Genomic DNA, 27,957 nt, shown 5'->3' with positions numbered 1-27,957 from the left:
TTACCAGTTATGAAAAGTTATATCCTTCCTTTAAAGCTGCATGCCTCCAGATGAGCCAAAATATTTCAAGAAAATTAAACATGGGAAAAATGTACTAAAGGAAAAAAAATTAAAGATTCAAGTGTAAATTTATGCAATTAATGACTGTTTTTTTCAGTATTTATCTTTTTCAGTATTTATCACCATATTTCTACTGCTTTACTATCGCAGTGGGGGTTATTTTTGCATATTATGACCTCTTTTTGGCAGTGGTTGCAATACACATATATCAGTCGCTCTAATATCGTAGGATCTGGTGACAACTCATTGAAAATCTGGATATTACCTTTTTCTATTCAGTGATATAAAAGTGAGGTAACATTTAATAAAAAGAGCATTCAAACACGTTGCTATTTGATTTACACGAAGCTATCTGATTTGTAGCATAGGCAAAAAAAAACAAACTTTCCCTGTCGTCTGGATATTAGAGAATTTGAGAATCTATTTCTCTTCATTTTATTTATGCTGATTGCAAAATAAATAGATCTATTATTGTTTAAATATCGTAGGGCAATTCTTTCTATAAACTTATAAATTATCGTAATCTTAATTAGAAAACATAGGTTCTATATATCTATATAATTATACATAATTGATTCATTCACTCAATTAAATTTATAGTTTGAATTTAAAAACTTGTTGTTGTTTGTTTGACTTGTATATTTCCAATTCCACTATACGGCCAAATTATTTAGGAAATATTCTGCGTGATAAATCATCACGTACGATATACACAAAGTAGAGCCTGGTACACTAAATTGCCTTGCTCAATTTGAGTTTGACTTTGTGAGATCAGACTTCAGTCAGACATTTTCCGGCGTATACTGATACTCGGTTAACACAAGAAAGTATCTAGTTCGTTAACAGGTTGAAGATCAATATTTACAAATACCAATCAAATCGTGCTGTGTATATTTGTTCATTACTGTACATGTCTATTTTTCTGCACAAAGGGTAAACAATCTTAAAATGTTATAAAAACCTACAGTTCATCCATGCCATCTTAGCGACAAAACAAGAGTCAATCCATAGATATTAATGTTTATCAGAGCCGTGATCAAAGTTATAAAGCCTTAAAAGCTAAAACTCGAAGGAGTTGAGTTATTGATCAAATGGTCGTTTAGCTGCTCAACATCGGCGGAAACGTAAAATTTTAGACATAGCCCGTAATATTTATCTCCCGTGGCAAATAAAATATGGCGGCGAGACGCACGTTCAAATCTCCAAAATTCAAAGTTTAATGCAGTATCTTACGTCATCTTGCCAAGCAGTTAGGAACATTATATTAACGTAAATAAGTAAAGGTAATTTACTATCAAAATAGTTAGAGTGACAATGATATTCGTTCAACTTAGAATTGATGTGAGATTTTATGTCGAAGGGAGGTAATCCGTAAAATGTAGGTCATGAAAGATGATTGATTCGGTTCTTTGTTTCATGAATGCAATTTACAGCAAATGTGATTTGTATTAGATCAAAATGTCATGTTTTTTCAGAAATTTTGTTAAACTTAGTTTTTGTAATATTGGCAAATATGAAATTAGGGAAAAGAGTCAACTCGGCCCTATACCAACTCGGCACGGGTCAACTCGGCCCACTTTACAAAAATATATAGGCCTATAACGTATAATTTACTTTGCTTTGCATGTTGTTAAGGTAAATGAATAATAAGAAATATCTTATTATTATTATATAATTATACATAAGTCATTGTACCTCTGCTGAAATAAAGTATATTTAGAAAAAAAAGTTATTTATTTGTCTTGCAGATTCGATAAAATTAGCCTCGAGTGCCCATGTTCCGGTGATATAAGAACAGGATTGAGAATAAATCCAATTTAAAGAATGAAAAAACCAGTTTTAGCAATTGCCAAATAAAAACAAATAACTTACCTTCAAAATGCCTTGGTTTTTATTAAAATAGCATAAGTAGTTCATGATTTTTTTTCAAAACTTTGACCACCTTCCAAAAATTATTCTGTAAAAACATGGTGCCCTGATTCCGGTGACGTCATACACATGCTAATCAAGGGGGGTAACTCCTAATAAAACAACAATTAGGCCACTCACATTTTTATGTTGGGTTCTACAGGTACATATGTTTTATACATAGTAATTCTAATTCAAAACATAAATTTTTCACAATTTTAATCAGTTATCATTTTATGAAACATATTCTCAAGGAATTAAATTGTCAATTTAGTTTATTTACATCTTGTAATCAAGTCACACATATGCTAGGATGCATGCAAATTCACTCTTCCTCCTTGCAACATGGGCAAACAAAGTGATCTCCACGCCTTAAGACTCTTTCAGAAGTACAATAAATCAAATGCACCCAGTGGCCACAAGAATCACACTGCCCCCATGTTGTAAACTTTACAAAATTGCAGTTCAACTGGGGTAAATTTTTTGCATTTACAACAAAGTTCAGACTCATCAATTTCACTGTCAGTATCTGACACATTTTCTACAAGATTTATACATGATGGCCCAGGTTGTGGTGATGGTGGGGTCTTCTTTTGCTGTTTACTCTGCTTAACCTTAGATTTTGACTTGTTAGATTTTCCTTGGTTTTGAACATGCTCAGTCATTTGTTTCAGTACAGACTCATTGATTTCCTTACCTGCAACAATTTTACTCATGGTATTTCTTGGTTTTGTTTTGTTTTCATTTTTTACCCTTTTAAGACTAGCCTCTTTCTGGTGCAAGAAATTTACAATGTCCTGAGACATTTCATTTAATTCTGACTGGACCCCACCTATCACTGTTGCCTGGCTATCATCACTGACATCAGTGTCAGAAGAACATGATCTGAACACCTCTGCAGGTAGAAGTTTCTCCTGTGCAATGGCCAAGGGATCAAACGGGTAAATGCCTGCACGGCGGAATGCAGCCTGGACATTTTTTGGGGTAAGAGCAGCTAGATAAGATGAACAAGATACTTGGCAAATATTGTATCTGGTAATTACTGATGAAACTTCCCTTATGAGCTTGTGACATTTTATATCATATATTTTCTGAAAGGGGCCAAAACATCCAACATCCATGGGCTGAAGAATGTGGCTACAATGGGGTGGCAATATGAAAATAACAATTCCTAATTTATGTGCCCATTCAGAGAGACCTACAGACACATGAGACTTATGCCCATCTAGGATCACAAGGATTTTCTTATCATTGCGTCCAGGAACAAATTTTAGAAAGTGATGTTCTAAATAGTATCTAAAAATGCTGCCATTAGACCAGCCGGTTTCACTAACTGTTCCATCAGCACCTGAAATGTAAAAATAGTTTGATTTAACTATGCCAATATAATATTTTTACTGTGAAAAAAGTCTACCAAATATGCTAAAAAAAATATCAGTATTAAGATATTTGTTAAATAATTAACTTTTTTTTAAAATTAAATAATTAACCTGGCGATGCTCCAATCATAAGCTCAGACCTCATGCGTTGTCCTGGAAAAACAAGATAAGGGGGGATAGCTTGTCCAGCTGCACTTCCAGCACCAATCAAAGTTACAATCTGTCCCTTGCCAGAGGTAACAGCAGAGGGGATGTAATCAGAACTTGCCACTACATTAGGAGGCTTATGTTCAACTTTGACCGCCTTTTCATCAATGTTGAAAATCAAATGGGGTTCAATGTTGTGGTTTGCAATTGTTTCTTTTAAGTTGATGAAGTACTTCATCACTGTATCACGTGATGCCATTTTTGCACGGGCGTGTTCTAGACCCTAGAATGGAGAATAATAATATGTTTAAGAATAACAATTGATTGAATACAAATTATGAAGTAATACATTAAAAAGCATATTATGATATAGGTCTCCTGTAGTAGTCTGTACTTGAATATATTTAATTATTAGATGTGAATTATTTCAATATAAAACAAAAAAATACCTACTTTTGGTTTAACAACCTTTAATTCTGGCCACCTCTTTAAAAACCCTCTCATCCATTTCATCGTGAGTGGTCTATCCTGAGTTCGGCGACCTAACTGGACAGCATAATCAGTGGCAATGTCAACACACTCTTGTCTTGTGTACCCATGGCCATATCCTGCCATAGTTTTGAAATGGCTGACAAGATTAGCCTCTTCATACTCGTCAAACAAGGGTTGTCCACCAGCAGACAGAGTATCAATATGAACTAACCCTAAAGTTCTGTCCCTAAGGGTACTCTCTGGGACACCATAGAGTTTTGAAGCTTTTCTAACTGATGTGCCATGCTCCTTTATATGCATATAGGCATTTGTCAATGCTGTAGGGGAGTAAAGCCTGTTTTTACGGCGAATTTTCTTTGGATTTTGCTGAAAAGCAATTTTGAGATAAAACAAATGATAAAAAATCACATAAGAAATAGGTCTGAAAACCACTCATGAAAAATGTGCTTAGCCCTAACTAACCGAAAATTGCACGATGGGAAAATGTCAATGGAGGTTTGTTTACAAACATAAATCAGCTGTCAAATTTTCAAATGATGTTTTTGCAGCAAAAATAGGCAGATTTTGAAAGCAATGAATTGGAAATAGTAAAAAACACAAATTTACATCAAACTGAATTGTCATGACCTGTTTTACCTGCTTTGATCGCATTTTGAGTTGATTTTCTATTTGCTGTTTGCGTTCTGCAATACACAAAATTTTATCGAGCACTTGACGTATGACGTCATCGATTTCGCGCGAGATAGGAAGTAAACAAAAATCACCGGAACCAGGACTCCCACGGAATAAGGGCACTCGAGGCTAATATACTGGTCGGAGAGATAACTCCGACACATAGATAACCCCGACAATTGATAAACATAATTTTTATAACTTTGTTTTTCAACAAAAAAGCATATGGTCACCTAGCAGTATAGGAGCAGTACAGAATGTGGTGAATTTTTTGTAAGTTGGTAAACTTTTTAATATTTTTCAAATAACCAAAACTTTTAGTTGTCAAAATCTGCTTCAAAACGTTCTTTTAACTAAATTACATTGAGGTAGTTAAAAATGTATTGACCACAGGCCACTGACTTGAGAAAGTTTTTTGAAAAATTGTTTTTACATCAACAAAAATCAGATAAAACATACAAGATGTAAAAATAAATTAATGATGCTGATTTTCCTGTCATTTTTTACTTAAAAATTTAAGTGTCGACTATATCTACTGTTGAGGGGTAAAAAGATCATGTTTTATATACCTCATTCAGGACCTTAAAGAAGTACCAATTTTCATTTTCATACATAATTTTTGAAGTGTAATGTAGTCTTTGAACTGAACTTTATTTAGGTGGTTCAATATTTAAAATATACAGGACAATAATCAAGATATTACAAAAAATATGTGATTTAGTGTCGGAGTTATCTCTCCAACCAGTAGACACAGGCACGATTATCGAACCTGGGAAGAAAAAATATGAACAGATTGATAAAATAACTTCATATTTTTTCTTCCCAGGTCTGATACTTGTGCCTGTGAATATAGATATAATAAAAATGTGTTGCCTTAGATGCATTTTGTTTGTAAAGTAATTTTCAAAAAAATATGAAACAAAAACGTGTTTTTTTTAATAGCATAACCTTCTAATTAATTGCAGGTGGTCACTAATCAAATTTGAATGAATGAGTCAATCATAATTATCACCTAATTAATCAGTATCTTTAACATACACATTGATTGATAATAATAGCCCGTGACAATAGGAGTCCTTTGATGTCCTTTACCAGGGCTCAAGCTAGGTTCAAAATTTAGGGAGAAGTCACTTCTCCCTCCAGCTGCTTTAGGGAGAAGTGGGGAGACTTTAGGGAGAAGTGAGGAGATTCATTTATCGATGTTTTTTGTATGTTATTGAAATTATGTTGACTCACTGTACATATCTTATTAAATGAATTGGATTTGTGTTACAACAGAATATTCAATTTTAATTTAAAAGTAGTTTGAAACAAGTAATAATAAGAATGAGTATCATGTAATGCAACCATTGCATTAAATGAAGATAAAAAAGCCATAGTTGATTCCTATAATGGATCATATCATGGGTGGATTAACAGTTATTCCCTTCTGATTTACTATTAAAAAACTTGCGTCGGACATTATATTCATATTCACTTATGTTGTAAAGAAAATGAAAGTAGATAACGAAAGAAACGATCTTTAATTTAACTACATTTGTAATAAATACAGTGTAATACGCCGTCAATTTTATCAAATTTAACTCGTCGACAAAAAAGGTTATCATAACTTTCATTTAAAATTACCGTTACAGTTATATGTCGAGCGGGCCTCTTAATTCTGACAATCATTCGATAGTGAAAATTTAATTGACGTTTGATCCGTCCATCATAAATAATTGTTACTGGTAGTTGTATGTTAGCGATTTAATGATTGGTTTAATAATGTCGCCTCGATTGAAACGTGAATTACGATTGGTTTCTCGCACGTATCGGTAATCTCGCCGTGGGCGGAGTCTAATTGTTCCTCGAGTGTCTGTTAATTAGACTTTTATGACATGTTGGTAAACAAACGGATTAATGACATACGCGTTGATTGAGATGCATGACAGTCCTTTTTCCGGCGGCGAGGGTAAACAAAGCAAACACACACAACATGTTATTCACAGTTATTGTTGGTAATTTTCAATAATGGATCAATAAAATCGGGCGACTTCATCTTCGCTTTCATGTAGGATGTCGGCGAAGTCAGACGGAATTCGGCGACTATTTCGCCCGAATCGCCCAGTAGCTCGAGCCCTGTTTACCCATTTTTAAAAGTAGGCCGAGTTGACCCGTGCCGAGTTGGAATAGGGCCGAGCTGACTCGGGGGGCGAGTATGTTTTAGGGCCGAGCTGACCCGGATTCGAAATTAGGTGCTACCTATGGCGCGGAAAGCTCTTATGACTTATGATTGAAGCATAACATATTTAGTGTACAGTATGTTAACCAGATCTATCATGAAATTCGTTAATAAGTAAATGCAGGTATTTTGTACCGTAATCAGAAACTAATATATTGGTGGTGTTCAATCTATCATCGGAACAGTGACCACTGCGCATGCATTGGCGTTTGGAAAATCCCGTCCGCCATTTTCTGTTAATCTCTTATCACATATATGTTGTTTTTACGTTATTTTTAATGTGATAATTTATCAAAAAGGATTTAAAAGTAACTTTTACATTTATCATCGCTACTTTAGTTCTTATGAATGCAATGAATGTTTATTTTCTGATTTTGTACTTCATTCTTTCACCGGAAGTGTTATTAAGCATGCGTCTGCTAGCAATAGTCTGAATTATGTAGACGCTCATTAAAAGCGCTGTGATATCTATATTTAGCTCAAAAGGATTTCAAAATGGCGACGCCCAGTTAACTAAGGATTTTTTCACAGCTCATTAGGCCATCCTTAAAAAAATGTTTGTTTGCAGTAACCCGACCCAGAATTTTCAAGGTGGGTAGGTAGGTCGATTTTTTTTTTTTTTTTTTTATTGAACTGTACTCCCAAATAAACATGGAATTTCAAAATGCTGGACAATATATGCTTTGATAATCTGGTAACAATTAATAAATTGATAACTGAATTCTAATTTAATAAGAACTAGATTTTATTTCTTCTATTAACCTTTAAAAGAACGAAAACAAAGCACAAGGCATAATTTTCTGATTCAAAAAAAAAATTTTTTTATTCAGACCATAAAAAAAAAAATTGAGTAGGGGCAAATTTTGTGAGTCGGTCGCGTTACTGCAAACAAACATTTTTTTAAGGATGGCCTTAGGTTTAGGATATATAGTTTTTTTGAAATTTTCATTTACTTTTAATTTTAATTCAAATGAGTTGATACGCGTCATACATGTTATCTAAGAGCGCTACAGCCCTCGCGGGCCTTTGGCCCCGCTCGGACTTTCTGCGTATGAATCTATGATAAAACTTTAAAGGAACTCCATTCAGGTCCAAGTCAGCAAAAACATTTGAACTTCTTTACTGCTCAGGGACACAGGCGCATGGGGTTAAGTGAGTTGCTCCCCTTCTTTGTCTGCATCATGGCTAAATATAAATACAGAGTTTTACCGGAAGCAGAATTCTGCGTCCTTATACACATAAATTTTGACATGTACGGCTTGTACGCATATAAGTTATCCACTTGCGTCCAAGTGTACGCACAAAAATTATCTTAGAGAATAGATATTATTGTTTCTGACCCAACATGATTTTATCTCTTTCTTTTTGAAGCTCACAAAATTCCAGTTTAAATCTAATACAGCGAGCAGAAAATGCTTGCATTTGTTTATTTCGGAAGTTAACATGCATTGAAATCTACTGCGCATGATATTGGCAAGTGCCTGCTGCAGAAACTGATGACGTTTACCGTGCAAGCTACAGTAACTGATGACGTTTACCGTAAAATCTATTTTAGGTTGCTGTTTTTGGTTTTTCTGTGGCTATATTTAGACGGACTATTTATAACTGGCAATTACTATTGGTTAGCATACCCAATGTCATTCTACCGGTTCGGCACAGGACATCGATAATAAAAAAGGCAGTGTTTTTTGCAAACTTATTTTCATAGTGTTATAGAAATTAAGTCACTTGGTATGTAATTATCGCTGGTGTTATAAATATAATGGTTTCGGGGAACTTAACTTATGAGGAGGTGCAAAAGTGGTTTTGCCGGCCTTGTGTTATATGACAGTTTTCGAAATTAGCACTCGTCCAATCGCCCAGGCGTGTAAATATTAAATTCGGGCGACTAAAAAATCCAATTTTGCTCGCCCGCCTGGCGCGTAAAATTTCCGATCGCCAATTATCATTATAATTCATTATAGTGGTGTTCAACCGCGCACTTTTTGCCATGTCACTACTGTTTCTTGGCTTACTTCCGTTAGCCATGTAAAGCGAGTAATTTTTTGGGAACCAACTTTGTTTATGTTCCGTTTTCCATTGTCAAACGACAAGTATCGTATCGTATTAACCGTGAAAAATGATTTCATGTACAGCAGGGAATAACAATGAAATAAATTATGACACAAGACTTGTATTGGATTTCCTTTTTTTCTTTTATTTACCTTCAGCATTAAAGATAAAAAAAACACATCAAAATTTGAAAAAAATATTTGGGCTAATAAAGTTGGTTTCGGGCGAGTAACTTCTTAAATGTTACTGGCCCGAATGGCCAGTAACTTCAAAATGTTAATTTTGAAGACTGATATGATATTTTTTTAAAAACGCAACATGTTTAGCTTACTGGTCTTTAAAGACATCTATTGTGTGTTTACTAGTTCAGCTAAAATATTTACAAACAGATCAGAACAATTCTCAGTCTGTTGGTGTAATCACCTTATCAATAACAAAATATGCTACTAAAACTTGACATTCCAGCCACTCAAAGACTAAGCACATGATATTATTGTAAAGGGCTATAATAAAAACCTAGTGATAACAGATATTGAAATCATATACTAATGAAAACAGTGCAATATACATGCATATTTCTTACAAGGTAAATAAATGATTTTAAGCAAAATTGAGTGGTTTTCATAATCTTTTTTAGTGAATATAATTTTGGACCCCTAAAATTTAGGCCGGGACCCCTACTTTTCTAGGCTGTGAATCCACTGGACCCCAAAAATTTCAAAGAGAAGTAAAACCCTGTAGATAAATCATTCGCAAACCCTTCATCAGTGTTCCCATTTACGCACATATGTGCGTATTTTACGCACAAATAACAAAATTCACGTACAGAAATTTAGGCAAGAGGGTAAAAATACGCACAGAAAGTCGGAATCTTAATCATGTATAATTCAAAAATTATTCTTTTGAGCAATTTTTCAAACAAAATTCACTTCAAGTGCATTGAAATTGATGAAATGTGAGAAAATCTCCGAATTCACAATGAAGTTTACAGACCCCCAACTGGGAATTATTGCCGTAAATTACAAATTTGAAATTTTTGTTTTACGATGCCTGTAAGAATAGCCAATGAAAAACAGTCTTAAAATATTAAAAAATATTAATTCTAATATAATTGTAATCAGCAACAACTGGAATTGTAAATGTTTCTGCAGAAAACTGACGAATTTTCATTTGTCACATATTTTCGCGATGCCGATTTTGTTAATTAAAAACATCAACAAAAGGGAAGCTTTGTTTTGTTCAAAGGTGTGTAGTCACAATTTATATGCTGTTTATGAACTTAGATAACTTCAATAATGTTTATATTAATTGAGATTGAGATATATGCCAGTATGTGTTGGTCACAATTAATTTTATCTAAGGGGGGGGGGGTAGTGATGAAGTGAATCTTGAAGAAAACAGCATAATTGTCTGATGTATGATTTTGGAATTATCCTTAAATTTCATATAAATATTGTACAAATTTAAGTACCCCCTGAATTTTTATTTTACCCCCAGTTTTCAAAGGTAAGGGGTAAAAATACTCCCAATGAAAAATAGAAGTGGGAACACTGTTCATATTTTTTTCATAATATATACAAAGCAAGTTAACCATATTAAGTAGGGGGCGCCAGATAAACTCATTCATTTTTATGCCACCGCAGCATCTGCGATGCGGTGGCATATAGCGATTCACCTGTGTGTGTGTTTGTTTGTGTGTGTGTGTGTTATATAGATTATATAGTGAACTTCAAAAATCTTCTTGTGAAAAACCACTAGTCCAATTTCAACCAAACTTGGCAGGATTGATCCTTGGGTGAAGGGCTTCCAAAGTTGTTCAAAGAATTACATTCCATGCAGAAATCTGGTTGCCATGGCAACCAAAAGGAATTATAAGAATAAATTAAAAAAATCTTCTTGTAAAGACCCAAAAGGCCTAGAGCTTAGATATTTTGCATAACGCATTGTCTGGTAGACCTCTACCAAAATTGTTCAAATTATAGCCCTGGGGTCAAAATCGGCCATGCCCCGGGGGTCATTGATTTTCACTATATGTACATGTAGAAAAAACCTAAAATACCTTCTTGTAAAGACCCAAAAAGCCTAGAGCTAAGATATTTTGCATAAGGCATTGTCTGGTAGACCTCTACCAAGACTGTTCAAATTATAGCCCTGGGGGTCAAAATCGGCCCCGCCCTGGGGGTCAATGATTTTCACTATATTTACATGTAGTAAAAACCTAAAATACCTTCTTGTAAAGACCCAAAAGGCCTAGAGCTTTAGATATTTTGCATAAGGCATTGTCTGGTAGACCCTTACCAAGACTGTTCAAATTATAGCCCTGGGGGTCAAAATCGGCCCCACCCCGGGGTCATTGATTTTCACTAATATGTTCACATAGTAAAAACTTAAAAATACCTTCTTGTAAAAACCCAAAAGGCCAAGAGCTTAGATATTTTGCATAAGGCATTGTCTGGTAGACCTCTACCAAGATTGTTCAAATTATAGCCCTGGGGTCAAAATCGGCCCCGCCCAGGGGTTCATTGGTTTTCCTTAAATGTATATAGTAAAAACTTATAGTAAAAACTTTAAAAAAAATATCTTCAAGCAATTGACAAATGCTAGAGGTTAGATGTTTTGCATGAAACATCGTGAAGTGAACTTCTAGAAAGATTGTTCAAATTATAGCCCTGGGATCAAAATTGTCCCCCGTCCTGGGGGTCATTGATTTTCAATATATACATATAGTAAAAAGTCAAAAATCTTATTGTCTGAAGGTACAAGGCTAAGAGCTTTGATATTTGTTAAATAATATCATCTATAGGTACTCTACCAAAGTTGTTCAAATTTTGCCTCTAGTGTCAAAATTAGCCCCGCCCCGGGGGCAATAGGTTTTCCTGATATGTATATAGTAAAAACTTACAAAATCATCTTCTCTAAATTTACAAAGGCTAAAGTTATTTTGCAAGAAACATTATGTAGTGAACCTCTAGTAAAATTGTACAAATTATAGCCCTGGGGTCAAAATTGGCCCCACCCCCAGGGGTCATTGATTTTCACTATGTACATATAGTAAAAAATTAAAAAATCTTCTTGTCTGAAGGTACAAGGCTTAGAGCTTTGATATTTGGTATATAATATCATCTATGAGTCCTCTACTAAAGTTGTTTTAATTATGCCCCTAGTGTTAAAATTACCCTGTCCCAGAAGCGATAGTTTTCCTTATAAGATAAAGTAAAAACTTGAAAATCTTCTTCTCTGAATTGAAAAATCTTCTTCTCTGAATTGACAAAGACTAGAGGTTAAATATATGGCATGAGACTTTGCAAAGTGAATCTTTACCAAGATTGTTCAAATTATTGCCCGGGGGTCATTGATGTTCATTATGTACATATAGTAAAAGATAAAAAATATTTTTGTCTGAAGGTACAAGGCATAGAGCTTATAATGCGGTGGCATAGCATTTTTCTCAAATGCAATCTTGTTTGTTTTAAAGGTGTCCTTCAGTATTTCATGCACTGCTTCAGGTTTCACTTGGAACACCCCAACGATTATTCTTAAGCAATTGTCCTGTTATAGGAATAACCCAACTAGTTTAAGTTCTTCAGCATACTTGTTTATATACTATGACATGACATGAACGCTGAAGACAGACCCAATTGGAAAGTCCACCAATAATAGTGCAAGGAATCTAACATGCCTGTATTCATTCATCAAGCATGCCATGAACTGATGAAGTAAAGTGAAGCATGATACCTTGATATAACTATGTATAATCTGTTGATAAGCCAAGGATTGACATAAACAATTTATTAGGAACATAAACTACATAATAATTAAAGACAGGTAAAAAAATTCAGCACTTGGACACGTGATTATGAGATTGACCCTACAGGTGTGCAGACGGTTAAGGAAACAGAGCCCATGTGCTTCATGAACTCCAGCAACTTTGTCAGTTTTGTTATCGAGAATTTCAATTCAAAATTGCACTTTTTTTTCACAAAGTGGCGGAAAAATAATCACAATTTCAAAAGAAATTTCACAAAATAATGGGACTTTGTCTTTGAAATACATTGATAACCTTCCGGTAAAACATGATATACGCCAATCTCAAAAACACAGTTATAGTTTTAATCAAGTTAAATGGTTTTAGCATATGTGAAGCAGGTTAAAGTATCGACTTGAAGCAGATTTTCTGGTTTCATAATGTTGCTAAATGCCTAATACTATGTAATTTTTTTTTCACAATTTTATAACAAATCGTGATTTTTTTCACAAAATGAACAGGTCCAGGCCCCTTCGCAATTTTGACAAAAAATGCCCTGTTTGTGGCCAGTAATCCTTAGATTAGTCTGATGAGTAAATTAAAGAAGAGAGACTGTCACTCATAGAAGTTCTACTGTACTTCGCCATGCTGCCAATCATTCAATGTATATAGACCCTTTCATTTAAGCGATAACAGTCAGTGAAGAGTTACTTCCCTTACCGGATGTGACGTAAATGGGGGATAAAACTATGCATGTCGCATAGAAAGTTAGCTTATTGAAAAAGTTAAATGCGTAATTACTGATTGTTCAATTATGATTATAACCATAGAGCTGTCATCGATATCGACAATATCGATGTATCGTTGATATTTTTTTGCCGATCAATAATCGATAAACATTTTAAAAAATCGATACTTTTATTTTATAAATTAAATGTCTAGAAATTATATAAAATTCACACAAAATATATACAGAAGCAGTTACTTATATCTAATTTTATGCTTTTGTTATATAGTGGAATTATTTCATAGCAATGGTGACAAAAAATATTGTCTGGAAAAAATTATGCAGTGAACAAGACACTGTACAGAACATGTTTTTGACTGATATCATAAATCACCAGGGTGCATTTTTAGAGTTATAACATTACATCAGATTACGTCACTTTTGTTAGTTGTCAAAATATTTATGGTCCGAATTTTGTTATGGATCATCCTAGGGCCTTTATTGGTCATGCCTTACTGATTTGATACTCGATCCAGAGTCCTTCCAACTGGCACAGTCAAAAATACGTAAAATTATAATTCAGCTAATAACAAATTTATGTGAACGTGTTTCACAACTTGTTTTTGTTGTTTTTTTTTGTGATTTTTTAAATATTTGATAAGCAGAGTATGAATTAAAAAGTCAGTGATTAATCTAGAAATTCTTTATAATGCGTCGGATGACGCACATGTTTGAAAACAATGAGTCCTTTAGCAAAATCAATGAGTCATGTAGCAAAATAAATGCGTCTTAGCAGAATTTTTTTTTTAATAGCAGATCCTTGACATGATTTGCATGTTTTTATAACAAGCGATTAAATTATTAAAGTGTATAAGAAAGTTCTTTTTTGGTACTAATATTAATTGCAGGCAAAACAATTTTCATTGGCTGCTCAAAAATCTAATTTGCATAATTTATATGTTCTTACTACTTATGTCTAATACTGTGCATTATCCATTTTAATTGTTCGTAATTTGCACAAAATGTCCCTATCACACTGTATACATACTGACGACTTTTATTGCTCCTTGTATGCCTCTGTGTAGAAAGCATACACAGACAGACCTTTTGATCATGAAAAAAAGTCATGCACAATGTTTCCCTGATTGGTTTATAATCAACCTGTCAAATATTCTGATGACGTAATAGACATCTCTTATTTTTACACTCCGCGTGAACTTGAGTGACCTTAGGGGAATTCAATTTACACACCTGTCAGATTATACTGTAACTTACTGGGGTCCTACATATTTACCGGACAATCAGTTTACCGGACAAAAGCTATTACTGCTGAATATTGCTTTAATTTAGCTTCGATTAAATAATCATACATTCTGAATTGTATACACACTTTCTATTTCAAAGTAAATAACAACAAAACCACTCTCATGTAAATATGGTTGATTCAATTCTTTATCTACTAACATGCCCTTTTGTTTACTAGTTATTTCATGACCTGGTCATGCGGGGGAATAATCTGTTCTGTGACTAAGGCCCGAATATGGAGACCCTTAATGGGTTATTTTAGATCGGTTTTTACTTTTAATTCTTCTCATCGTTACCTCAAGAGACGATTGTAACATATTTAAATGATAAAAGTAAATTTTAAATTTAGTCTAAACAGTATCTCGTTGTTGTCTTTTTCAAAGAAGTGTAAATTAAAAAACATTTAAGGAAACGGGTTACGCCCATTGGAGGAAATTCTACATGAAATGTAAATGAAATTGATTTTATGGCATTCGTAACATGCTACACGATGACCAAAAGGAAACTGTATGACAAAGAACAGAAGAACAGAATTCCATTTGAATATTAAAATGATTCATAGGTTTAAGAATCATGAAGGATCAATACGTTAATTGAGTTAATAGTGTTAATTTCATTTACACCCTATATATTGGCCTCTTCATAACAGGTATGGCTGCCGTGTCTGTTTCTAGTGACATACAGGGCTTTTCAAATATCTGAACATTGTCATTCAATAGTGGTAGTTTCCTTGCTGGTTATTTAAAGATTAATTTCAATTCACAACTTTAAAAAAAAAGAAAAAAACAATGTCCGGTAAATTGAGTTGTTTACATGATTTTTTTCTTCTTATAATGCCCTACTTTAAAGACACATTTCTACAGTCAAATGTTTAATTTTATTTTTGATAAAGGAATGTTTACGTGCATTAAGAACCCAAAATTATTTGGGTAAAATTCCATTCTTTTTTATTATTTAAAATAAAAGTTACAGATAAAAAACTTCATATTTTGTCCGGTAATATGTAGGACCCCAGTACAGCATTTCTTAAAATAGCAACACACTTTTTTTTTTCAGTTACCAATATTTATTTAAAATATTAAGTAGATTAATGATATTTTGTTTGCTTTATTGGATTAAATTTACGGCAGTAGAAATGCTTATCTGTGTGGGAAAGGGATAAGGTAAGTAGATAACTTGGAAAAATGCTATAGGGAAATGGATAGACTCAAGAATATGCGTAATTACAGGGGAATGGGTAACCTGTTGCTGTTGGTACCAGTTTTGTCTGGATGACTAAATAACATACAATATAAGTCTGGTACAGATTTTAGATGCACCCTTGGCCCTTTGCTGACGATTTTCCTGTGCCATTCTCATTTTTTAGCGCCAATGGTGCAGGCAGATCTCTGCATATTTCACCATTGTAGGCGATTCGCTCTCATGCAAAATGGACGCTCTGATTGGCTAATGCCGATAATGGGCGGTTACCGATCACAGGGATTTAACGTTTCAAGCAAATGGGGGATAAGTCTTGCACAAGTAATCATCGGAAATTAAATTATTCAACTGAAGAAATTGAAAAATTATTCAACTGATGAAATTAAAGTAATCAAACAGTACATAGAAATCACTAATCGTGATATTTTGGATTATAAACGACCTGATTTGCATGCGTCAAATTGAACGCACATATTTTGAAACTGCGTCTTTTTCGATTTTCATGCGTATTTTACGCAAGACGCACATCTAGATTAATCACTGAAAAGTATCAAGTTGAAAATATTACTTTACCCATGGAGTTAAATATATGTTTATATATCTGTGCTTTACCAGCTGAAATATATTTGTGTGATGTACGATTTTTTGAGAGTGCATTTTTTGCCGACACAAATAGTATACAGTCATGTACATTCAAAACAATTTTTACTTTTTATGCCTTTACATTTTTTTTTGAAATTACATAGATTTATATTGTTTTCTTTTCTTTGTCTTAGTAATGCTTAAATCAAAATGATTTTTAATAAACCAGTATCTTTCAATTAATTATTACGCAGCCGTTTTTCGAAACTACAGAATCCTTACATTTTGAAACTCAAAATATCTTTTGGGTATTGTATATTAGCAGAGACATAGATACATTATCGTACGATTTAACTGCCTGGTAAAATTTTCATTTTTAAGAATCTAACGCAAATGATTATCATGATCAGTTACCCAGGAATATGGTCTACTATTAAATCAAATCGTTAACCAAATTATATAGTAAACAATAAATTCATTTCACCATCCTTTTATTTATCTTATCAAATTACACAAAATTTTGCCAATTTCACTCTGCCAATCTTAAAAGAGAAAGGATTAAGATCTTTATATCCCTCTATTACTGTACTTAATCGTATCGGCATTGTCCACCGTATCCCCCAATGACGTCATCCAAGGGCGACAACTTGAATACGGTCCTAAATGAAAGGGTCTATAAATTATTATAATATTATTTTACTTTTCAGAGTTGTTCATTCACTGAAGTCTTGAACATTGTCGATTGATAGCTGAACAATTGTTGTATTGAAGACTGAAGTTAACTTAGATATACTGTTACCATGGCAACACCGGACATGGAAGTCATTAAAGATATACCTGGCTACAAGGTCATACTGAAGGCTATAATCAAGAGCCAGATACAACAACTGGTAAATTTTTAATAAAATTTTGACAAATTTCTTCTCACTGAGACAATGAGTCTAATGGTCATTTGTCTCTCACCTCTGATTCAAAAAAAGTTCATGTGGGGTTAGTAGTCAATAACTTGTGGAGATATTGGTAATCATTACTGGTAACTTATCCAGGATAGCCAGTCAAGTGGAGATAATAACAGAGGTATTAACGAAAACTGTGTTGAGATGGCATAAAATCACAAACATGATAAACCTATTTATTGTAATGAATTTATTTTTAACATGACAAATGCAAACAATAATCAGCCAGCACTGTGTCTGCAATGTTTGCTGTTCATTCAGTGCAATTGTTGAAATTTTTCCTAAAATGATGAATTTGTCCAGATTTAATGATGGACAAAATGGAAAGTCAATTTGAATTTTTAGTTTATACATTTATTTTAGTTTGATTGTGTTCGAAGCTAGTAGCTTATTGAAACACTCTTGAATCTGTTCCCGGAACCAACCAGTACTAAGCTATAAATGTAAAGTTTCTTGCTCAAGGAAACAACGGCTTGCCCAGCCACCTGACAGGGTTTGAACCCACACGATCAGCAATCCTTAGATTAATAGCCCGACGCGTTCACCACTCAGCCATGCAGCTAATTCAAATTTGAATTTAAGATGAAAAAAAAATTATAATAAATCTTGCATGTCTTTGTTTTGCACTTATGTCACATAATGTGTTCCATTATCGAGACAGTTGGCCAGTATGAAATGTTATATTTTCACATTTTCAGGTAGAACAGTTAGCTAGTATGAATCGTTATATTTTCACATTTTCAGGTAGAACAGTTGGCCAGTATGAATCGTTATATTTTAACATTTTCAGGTAGAAAAGTTAGCTAGTATGAAATGATATATTTTCACATTTTCAGGTAGAACAGTTAGCTAGTATGAATCGTTATATTTTCACATTTTCAGGTAGAACAGTTGGCCAGTATGAATCGTTATATTTTCACATTTTCAGGTAGAAAAGTTAGCTAGTATGAAATGATATATTTTCACATTTTTCAGGTAGAACAGTTGGCCAGTATGAAATGATATATTTCACATTTTCAGGTAGAACAGTTGGCCAGTATGAAATGTTATATTTTCACATTTTCAGGTAGAACAGTTAGCTAGTATGAATCGTTATATTTTAACATTTTCAGGTAGAAAAGTTAGCTAGTATGAAATGATATATTTTCACATTTTTCAGGTAGAACAGTTGGCCAGTATGAAATGTTATATTTTCACATTTTTCAGGTAGAACAGTTGGCTAGTATGCAATGTTATATTTTCACATTTTTCAGGTAGAACAGTTGGCCAGTATGAAATGTTACATTTTCACATTTTTCAGGTAGAACAGTTGGCTAGTATGAAATGATATATTTTCACATTTTCAGGTAGAACAGTTGGCCAGTATGAAATGTTATATTTTCACATTTTCAGGTAGAACAGTTAGCTAGTATGAATCGTTATATTTTAACATTTTCAGGTAGAAAAGTTAGCTAGTATGAAATGATATATTTTCACATTTTCAGGTAGAACAGTTGGCCAGTATGAATCTGTTTATTTTCACATTTTTAGGTAGAACAGTTAGCTAGTATGAAATGATATATTTCACATTTTCAGGTAGAACAGTTGGCCAGTATGAAATGTTATATTTTCACATTTTTCAGGTAGAACAGTTGGCCAGTATGAAATGTTATATTTTCACATTTTCAGGTAGAACAGTTGGCTAGTAATGCAATGTTATATTTTCACATTTTTCAGGTAGAAACAGTTGGCCAGTATGAAATGTTACATTTTTCACATTTTTCAGGTAGAACAGTTGGCTAGTATGAAATGATATATTTTCACATTTTCAGGTAGAACAGTTGGCCAGTATGAAATGTTATATTTTCACATTTTCAGGTAGAACAGTTAGCTAGTATGAAATGATATATTTTCACATTTTCAGGTAGAACAGTTGGCCAGTATGAATCGTTATATTTTCACATTTTCAGGTAGAACAGTTAGCTAGTATGAAATGATATATTTCACATTTTCAGGTAGAACAGTTAGCTAGTATGAAATGATATATTTTCACATTTTCAGGTAGAACAGTTGGCCAGTATGAATCGTTATATTTTCACATTTTCAGGTAGAACAGTTGGCCAGTATGAATCGTTATATTTTCACATTTTCAGGTAGAACAGTTGGCTAGTATGAAATGTTACATTTTCACATTTTTCAGGTAGGAAAGTTGGCTAGTATGAAATGTTATATTTTCACATTTTCAGGTAGAACAGTTGGCCAGTATGAATCGTTATATTTTCACATTTTCAGGTAGAACAGTTAGCTAGTATGAATCGTTATATTTTAACATTTTCAGGTAGAAAAGTTAGCTAGTATGAAATGATATATTTTCACATTTTTCAGGTAGAACAGTTGGCTAGTATGCAATGTTATATTTTCACATTTTTCAGGTAGAACAGTTGGCCAGTATGAAATGTTACATTTTCACATTTTTCAGGTAGAACAGTTGGCTAGTATGAAATGTTATATTTTCACATTTTCAGGTAGAACAGTTAGCTAGTATGAATCGTTATATTTTAACATTTTCAGGTAGAAAAGTTAGCTAGTATGAAATGATATATTTTCACATTTTCAGGTAGAACAGTTGGCCAGTATGAATCGTTATATTTTCACATTTTTAGGTAGAACAGTTAGCTAGTATGAAATGATATATTTCACATTTTCAGGTAGAACAGTTGGCCAGTATGAAATGTTATATTTTCACATTTTTCAGGTAGAACAGTTGGCCAGTATGAAATGTTATATTTTCACATTTTTCAGGTAGAACAGTTGGCTAGTATGCAATGTTATATTTTCACATTTTTCAGGTAGAACAGTTGGCCAGTATGAAATGTTACATTTTCACATTTTTCAGGTAGAACAGTTGGCTAGTATGAAATGATATATTTTCACATTTTCAGGTAGAACAGTTGGCCAGTATGAAATGTTATATTTTCACATTTTCAGGTAGAACAGTTAGCTAGTATGAAATGATATATTTTCACATTTTCAGGTAGAACAGTTGGCCAGTATGAATCGTTATATTTTCACATTTTCAGGTAGAACAGTTAGCTAGTATGAAATGATATATTTCACATTTTCAGGTAGAACAGTTAGCTAGTATGAAATGATATATTTTCACATTTTCAGGTAGAACAGTTGGCCAGTATGAATCGTTATATTTTCACATTTTCAGGTAGAACAGTTGGCCAGTATGAATCGTTATATTTTCACATTTTCAGGTAGAACAGTTGGCTAGTATGAAATGTTACATTTTCACATTTTTCAGGTAGGAAAGTTGGCTAGTATGAAATGTTATATTTTTACATTTTCAGATAGAACAGTTGGCTAGTATGAAATGTTATATTTTCAGGTAGAACAGTTGGCCAGTATGAATCGTTATATTTTCACATTTTCAGGTAGAACACTAGTATAAAATGATATATTTTCCCATTTTCAGGTAGAACAGTTGGCCAGTATGAAATGATATATTTTCACATTTTTCAGGTAGAACAGTTGGCCAGTATGAAATGTTATATTTTCACATTTTTCAGGTAGAACAGTTGGCTAGTATGAAATGTTATATTTTCACATTTTCAGGTAGAACAGTTGGCTAGTACGACTGAGGAAGAATCAGTTATCCTAACAGCAAGTGTAGCAGATGGAACACTGTGTCACCTCGGTTCAGACTCGGGTAAAGTTTTCCTGGAGGATCACGAGGATATCAAATCTCAGTTCCTTGGCTTCTGTCTTAAAAGTAAGTGGAATATATGATATTCTTTAGATTGCAAATTTTGTTGTTAAAGTTATATTTTAACAATCAAGTCAATTCACTTTTTTCTGCATTATGTAACTTTTCATGCTGTAACACAGGGCTCTAGCAACTGGGCAATTTTAAATCTGTACTTACACCAGCTTTCTTACTTCCCAAATTAGCAATTTTAGGAATAATTTCTTCACAATAACAGGGCATCTTCACAATTAAGTGAGAAAAAAGTCACTGGATACACAATTGTACTAGAATTACAACAAAGCAACTTGTATAAAACCTGCATATAATGGAAAAAGTAAGCTCCTTACTGTTACAAAAGAAAAGTTTGTATTAGAAATACCATTAAACATGGTTCGCACGGGCCTTGAAAAGTCCTTGAATTTGGTTTCAACCTTGAAAAGTCCTTGAATTCAGGGTTGCCTTGAAAAAACACTAAAATTGTCCTTGAATTTCAGTAAACCCCCTTGAATTTCGGTAAAATGCCTTGAAAATCCAAAAGGGTATAAAACCTGTCGCTGTAAAGGTCAGGCAAATTTTCCGCTACAAATCGGACATGTGATTGAAGGCAGCCCGATCGAGTGCGCCCATTTGGATCTGTTTTAGTAGTGTTTAGCCAGCGTTACGGTTTTGGCACGGATTTTAACAAGCACTTGTGTATGACGTCATCGCAAATTGTGTACAAAATGTCAGCTTCCATTGCGAAGTAAAAAATGGGAAAATACACTAAGAAATGTACGTTTCAGCTCAAATGGCTTCAACAATACAGTTGGGTAAAACAAGTTATACAAGACCCACGAAAAGCACAATGTACCATGTGTATGAAAACCATCGATTTGTCGCAAATGGGAGAGAGTGCATTAACATCGCATGCGATGCAAAGCACCTAAAAAATCTAGACATCAAGTCGTCATTGACGAAGTGTGGCCTTGCATTTGTCAGACAGGAAGGAACTATAAATGGCAAAACTGAAAATTGCAGTAGATCTGATTCAAATAATAACATTGTGCCATCCCAATCCACAACGGAAACTGTGCATGACATGTTGGTGGTGTCCTGGAAGTGCCATTAACTCAGCAGCTAATGGCATCAGTCTCTGCTGCATCATCTAAATACAAGCTGTATTTAGATAAACAAAGAGAAGAGAAGATGGCAGCTGAGAGGCAATTGAAGAGGAAGTCTGACCTTGATGCTATTGAAGATCTCAAGAAAAAGAAGGCAAGACTTCAAACTGATATCACCATTCTAGAAGAAAAATCTGAAAAACTTGGAAAAGGCTGAGAAAACTGGAAAAATAACATTTGTGACTGAATCAAACATTCTAAGAAAGGGCTTCAAAGAAAAGAAACTGGAAGTTGAGGAAATTGGAAGAGAAATCCAAAAAAGAAAGGAAAAACTAGATAGAGTTGTGTAAATTTACTCAATCACCTATATGTTACAGTTTTGGTGTTCATATATTCTACTGACTGTGCTGATTTTCTAAATATAGTCACTGTTTTGCAATTCTAGTCATTTGAACCTTAAATTGAAATACACATGTTTTATTTACATGTTTTATATCACAGATATGGTTGTAAAAGTATAATTTTAAATAAGATCAATTGCAATAAAAATGTATATCACAGATATAGTTGTAAAAGTATAATTTTAAATAAGATCAATCGGGAAAAAAATGCCTTGAAAATGACAATTTTACCTTGAAAAGTCCTTGACAAGTTCTTGAATTTTGATTTGAGAATTTGGTATGAACCATGTTAAAACGTATTTAGAAAAAATCTGTTGTCTGAAATAAATAGTGCCACTGTGGTTGAATGTTAATACTTTCCTCAAAATATTAGCTAGAACTTGAACTTTATTATATTTGTAAGTACTAAAAGTCTTGGGATCAAAGGGAACTGGCACATTGTTAGGATAGTTTAAAAACAGTTTAAAAAACCAACAAAACTTACTTTCTTAGTGCAATAACTAGTTAACTCCTATTAAAGATAGAAGGACTTAACTCGTTTCTGCATTAAGGTAATGTGTTATATAGACCTAGGGTTGAATATGCCAAATAGACTTAACACCACAAGGTCATTATTAGTCCAGATTTCTGGAGTTATTCTGAAATAAATTACAATGTATATCAAATTGTAGGTAAAAACCATCTTTTAGAGGAGCTTTACTGTGGTCCAAAAGCCTAATAATGTAAAAAACTATTTCGTACATAGATTAAGTAGGGCAAATACAACCTAATAATATGCCTAAGATGATGAAGAATTATACTCAAAACTATATGAAATGGGTTTTTGTGCAATTCTCACTTAAATTTGAGTGCAAATTGTTTAAACACTTCATTTTTGGGTCATTTTGCACAGTAACAATTATTCTGAAAATACTGAATGAGCAAATTGTTTGAAATTATGCACCCAAGTTATATGTTCGGTCCTACATCAATAAGCATACAAATCTTGAAAAAGTATTCCCAGATCCATCATGTCGAACAACTCGGGAGGTCTTTTAAAGTCTACTCTGTTCAAACTGTCAAGATCTTTAATTATCTGACTGTTTTTATATTTTTAAGGACATCATAAAAAGAAACAAGAACAGGAAAGAAAAGAAGCTCAGGAGAGAGAAGAAGCTCTGGCTAGAAATATGCAGGCAGTTACCCCACCTAGATATGACGGTATGGGTAACAGAATGGGATTCATGTCTCAACGCTCACCAAGATTTCAGTCACCACGGCAACAAGGACCTCATCCTGTATCTATGAGTAGAGTGGCATCCCGTGGCAGAGTAGTGATATCTGGTAACAGGCATCAGCCTTATCCAATGGCCCGTCCTCTGCGACCAACATTAAGTTTTGATCAGCAAGGTCGTTCACCTGTGCAGGGGCCTGGTCCTATGGTAACTCCAGTACGTAACACTAAACTTGATGGACAAGTCATTAAAATAGAACCAGAAGATGAAGATGTAAAGTCCAATCAAAGTGCAAATGAAACTACAAATGTTCAAAGTGATGTAAAAACTAACATATCTGAATCTAGTCAACCATCCTCTCCATCTATCAAACCATCCACACCCTCTCAAACACAAGGACCTTCAGCATCAGATAATGAAGATGCTCGGTCAGAATCATCGTCATCAACCATTCCAAATGAAGCATCAGATCTCAAATTTAGTGACACTAACCCAGCTGCGGGTCTTAGTTTAGATTCAGATCTCTCAAACATATTACCAACAGATAGTTCTGTGAATGAACCTTCAACTTCACAAGGAAATGAACAAGGAACAATGGAAGGATTAGACCCGAATATTAGTGTAAAACTTGAAGCAGTTGGTGATTCAGAAATGGATTTAGAAATTACGGGTGTGGAGTTAGGTCAAAATACTTTAACACAAGAGCAAATGAGCTCACAAGAATGGATGGCAAATGTTCAAAATGTAATGCAAGGTGCATCAGGCAGTTCTGCAGATATGGCAGGTCAACAAGGCTACAGTAAGTGTCTTATTTCCTTTTACTTTCTTTGTTACCATCTTCCAAATACAACAATACAAGTGCTGTTTAATTGATTATAGATACCAATCCTTGTCAAATCCACCAACTTAGCTCAATAGAGAGATCATCAGGCTAGTAATCCTAGGGTTGCTAGTGCAATCCTTTGACAAGATTATATTTTTCTATGACAATGGATCAATACATTGTCAGAGTCAAGGGTTTTTTCCAAGGATTTCGGGAACATGACCCATACCCATGGAATTGGGAATTTCAGCGATGTTTTGCTAAAAATTGGGAAAAATGCATGACTTAATTTTTTTGCAGTAATTAAATGAATGCAAAGAATCAATGTCTAGGATGGCATCTTCAAACATTGAAGCACCATAACAGTAAAGACACCCTTATTTTCAAAGATTTTAAAATATGTAATTCAATATTTATACCCCCAAAAACGAAGTTTGGGGGGGTATATAGGAGTCACTCGGTGGTCGGTCGGTCGGTCGGTCGGGCGGTCGGTCGGTCGGTCGGTCGGTCGGTCGGTCCAGACGTCCGTTGCATTTTCCTTGTCCGGAGCATAACTTGAAAACTAATAGTTGGAATTCAATATAACTACATACAATGGTCAAGCACATTGAGAGGAAGTGCAGTGCACAAGAACCATAACTCTATCTTGACTAATTACAGAGTTATTGCCCTTTGTTACTTTTCCTTGTCCGGGGCATAACTTGAAAACTACTGGTTGGAATTCAAAACAACTTCATACAATTGTCAAACACAATAAGGGGAAGTGCAGTGCACAAGAACCATAACTCTATCTAAAGTAATTACAGAGTTATTGCCCTTTGTTGCTTTTCCATTGCTTTTTTTTTTGTCCGTTGCATTTTCCTTGTCCGGAGCATAACTTGAAGACTAATTGTTGGAATTCAATATAACTACATACAATGGTCAAGCACATTGAGAGGAAGTGCAGTGCGTAAGAAACATAACTCTATCTTGACTAATTATAGAGTTATTGCCCTTTGTTACTTTTCCTTGTCCGTGGCATAACTTGAAAACTACTGGTTGGAATTCAAAACAACTTCATACAATTGTCAAACACAATAAGGGGAAGTGCAGTGCACAAGAACCATAACTCTATCCAAAGTAATTACAGAGTTATTGCCCTTTGTTGCTTTTCCATTGCCTTCTTTTTTTGTCCGGACCATAACTTGAAGACTAATGGTTGGAATTCAATATAACTACATACAATGGTCAAGCACATTGAGAGGAAGTGCAGTGCATAAGAACCATAACTCTATCTAAAGTAATAACAGAGTTATTGCCCTTTATTACTTTTCCATTGCTTTCTTTTGTCCGGACCATAACTTCAACACTAATTGTTGGAATTCATTATAACTTCATACAATGGTCCAGCACATTGAGAGGAAGTGCAGTGCACAAGAACCATAACTCCATCTTGATTTATTACAGAGTTACTGCCCTTTGTTTCTTTTCCTTGTCCAGAGCATAACTTTAAAACTACTGGTTGGAATTCAAAACAACTTCATACAATGGTCAAGCACAATAAGGGGAAGTGCAGTGCACAAGAACCATAACTCCATCTTGACTAATTACAGAGTTATTGCCCTTTGTTTCTTTTCCATTGCTTTCTTTTGTCCGGACCATAACTTGAAGACTTATTGTTGGAATTCATTATAACTTCATACAATGGTCAAGCACATTGAGAGGAAGTGCTGTGCATATGAACCATAACTCCATCTTGACTTATTACAGAGTTACTGCCCTTTGTTACTTTTCCTTGTCCACAGCATGACTTGAAAACTACTGGTTGGAATTCAAAACAACTTCATACAATGGTCAAGCACAATAAGGGGAATTGCAGTGCACAAGAACCATAACTCCATCTTGACTAATTACAGAGTTATTGCCCTTTGTTACTTTTCCTTGTCCAGAGCATAACTTGAAAACTACTGTTTGGAATTCAGTACAACTTCATACAGTTGTCAAGGACATTAAAAGGAAGTGCAGTGCACAAGAGCCATAACTCCATTTTGACAAAATACAGAGTTACTGCCCTTTGATACTTTTCCTTGTCCGGAGCATAACTTAAAACGTACTGGTTGGAATTCAAAACAACTTCATACAATGGTCAAGCACAATAAGAGGAAGTGCAGTGCACAAGAACTATAACTCTATCTTCAGTATTTATAGACTTATTGCCCTTTGTTCTTTTTCTTTGTCTTTCTGGACTTATTACAGAGTAATTCAATTAAACTTCATCAATGGCCAACCACATTCAAAGGAAATGCAACATATATGAACAACAATTATCTTTAATTGCCCACAACCATAACTCTATGTTTCAATTCTTTTACAAGGTATTCTGTTACTAGTAACATCCTCATTTCCGAAGCAGACTTGTGGGGGTATTAATCACATTTAGTGATAGTTCTAGTTTTATTTTGTAACTTTAAATTGGGAATTTTCTCCTGTGGATTGGGAAAATAATAGACTATTTTTCAATTGGGAATATGACCGAATATCGGCTACAAAATAAGCCAAAAAAAATCCCTGGAGTCTAATGATTATTTATTTATCTCTGCTTATTTTGAAATCTTGTTTGTCTTTCGGAGGAATTGAAAATTAATGGTTAGTTATCTAGGAAAGCTGGTTGGATGGATTGACTAAAAAATGTATTAAAATTGGAGTAAAAAGAAAACAAAGCAAAAATTGTAAAGATAGAATAGGAAGAGAATTTCATGATTGTAGTCAGTAGTTGGAGGATGGTATTAGTACACAACACATTTTTACCTTACATATATATACACTGTTCCTTTCTGTTTTGAACATTTCATATGTCATAACAAGTAGTATTGTACAATCAGATATAAGAGAAACCATGCTTGTAACAGTCAATGCGAAAGTCAAAAAAAAATTTCAGCCACAAGGACTGGGATCCTTAGATTTATTTCAGGCGCTGATGATTTTTCCCGGCCCGGACTTTGGAAGGTATTTTTTGTAGGGGTGGGGGAGGGATATTGCCATAGATTATAAACAAAAATATTTAGCAAATATGAATTATCAGACTCAACTATAAGATACTATGAAAAAAATATACAGAAACATAAAAAATATAACATTAGCATAATTCACAAGAAAACGATACATCTTTCAAAGGTTTAATTTTGAAGATTGGGGAAGAAATATGTTTTGGTAAGGAAACTATCCAAGACAAGATGGTGGCTTACTTAGCAAAAACTGGTT

General features: G+C 33.9%; 2 protein-coding genes across 2 annotated transcripts; one reads left to right on the top strand and one right to left on the bottom strand.

Annotated features, from left to right (window-relative positions):
• Positions 1-1,186: 1,186 nt before the first annotated feature.
• On the top strand, positions 1,187-24,693 carry LOC132732244 (uncharacterized; the record flags this gene model as incomplete). Its single annotated transcript, XM_060718632.1, is given in 4 exon segments — positions 1,187-1,343; positions 17,198-17,380; positions 21,047-21,203; positions 23,779-24,693. Coding segments are annotated over 3 exon segments (1,162 nt in total), but the record flags the coding sequence as incomplete, so codon positions are not given.
• Positions 1,827-4,791, bottom strand: LOC132732246 (uncharacterized). Its single transcript, XM_060718633.1, has 3 exons — positions 3,948-4,791; positions 3,459-3,777; positions 1,827-3,316 (listed from the first exon to the last, which is right to left on the bottom strand). Exons 1-3 carry the CDS (start codon positions 4,284-4,286, stop codon positions 2,394-2,396), a joined length of 1,581 nt encoding a protein of 526 aa, XP_060574616.1. The 5' UTR covers positions 4,287-4,791; the 3' UTR covers positions 1,827-2,393.
• Positions 24,694-27,957: the final 3,264 nt, after the last annotated feature.

The sequence above is a fragment of the Ruditapes philippinarum genome, unplaced genomic scaffold (assembly GCF_026571515.1).
Source record: "Ruditapes philippinarum isolate M1 unplaced genomic scaffold, ASM2657151v2 ctg7064_1_1_1_1, whole genome shotgun sequence".
Classification (NCBI taxonomy): domain Eukaryota; kingdom Metazoa; phylum Mollusca; class Bivalvia; order Venerida; family Veneridae; genus Ruditapes; species Ruditapes philippinarum.
Note: the sequence above shows the minus strand (reverse complement) of the source record. Positions and strands in the feature narration are given on the sequence as shown.

Coding starts and splice junctions, on each gene's coding strand:
- LOC132732246 (XM_060718633.1), bottom strand. CDS start 4,286: ATGCATATAAAGGAGCATGGCACATCAGTTAGAAAAGCTTCAAAACTC. Junction 3,778..3,947: donor TAAAGGTTGTTAAACCAAAA/GTAGGTATTTTT, acceptor TCTCCATTCTAG/GGTCTAGAACACGCCCGTGC. Junction 3,317..3,458: donor TATGATTGGAGCATCGCCAG/GTTAATTATTTA, acceptor TTTACATTTCAG/GTGCTGATGGAACAGTTAGT.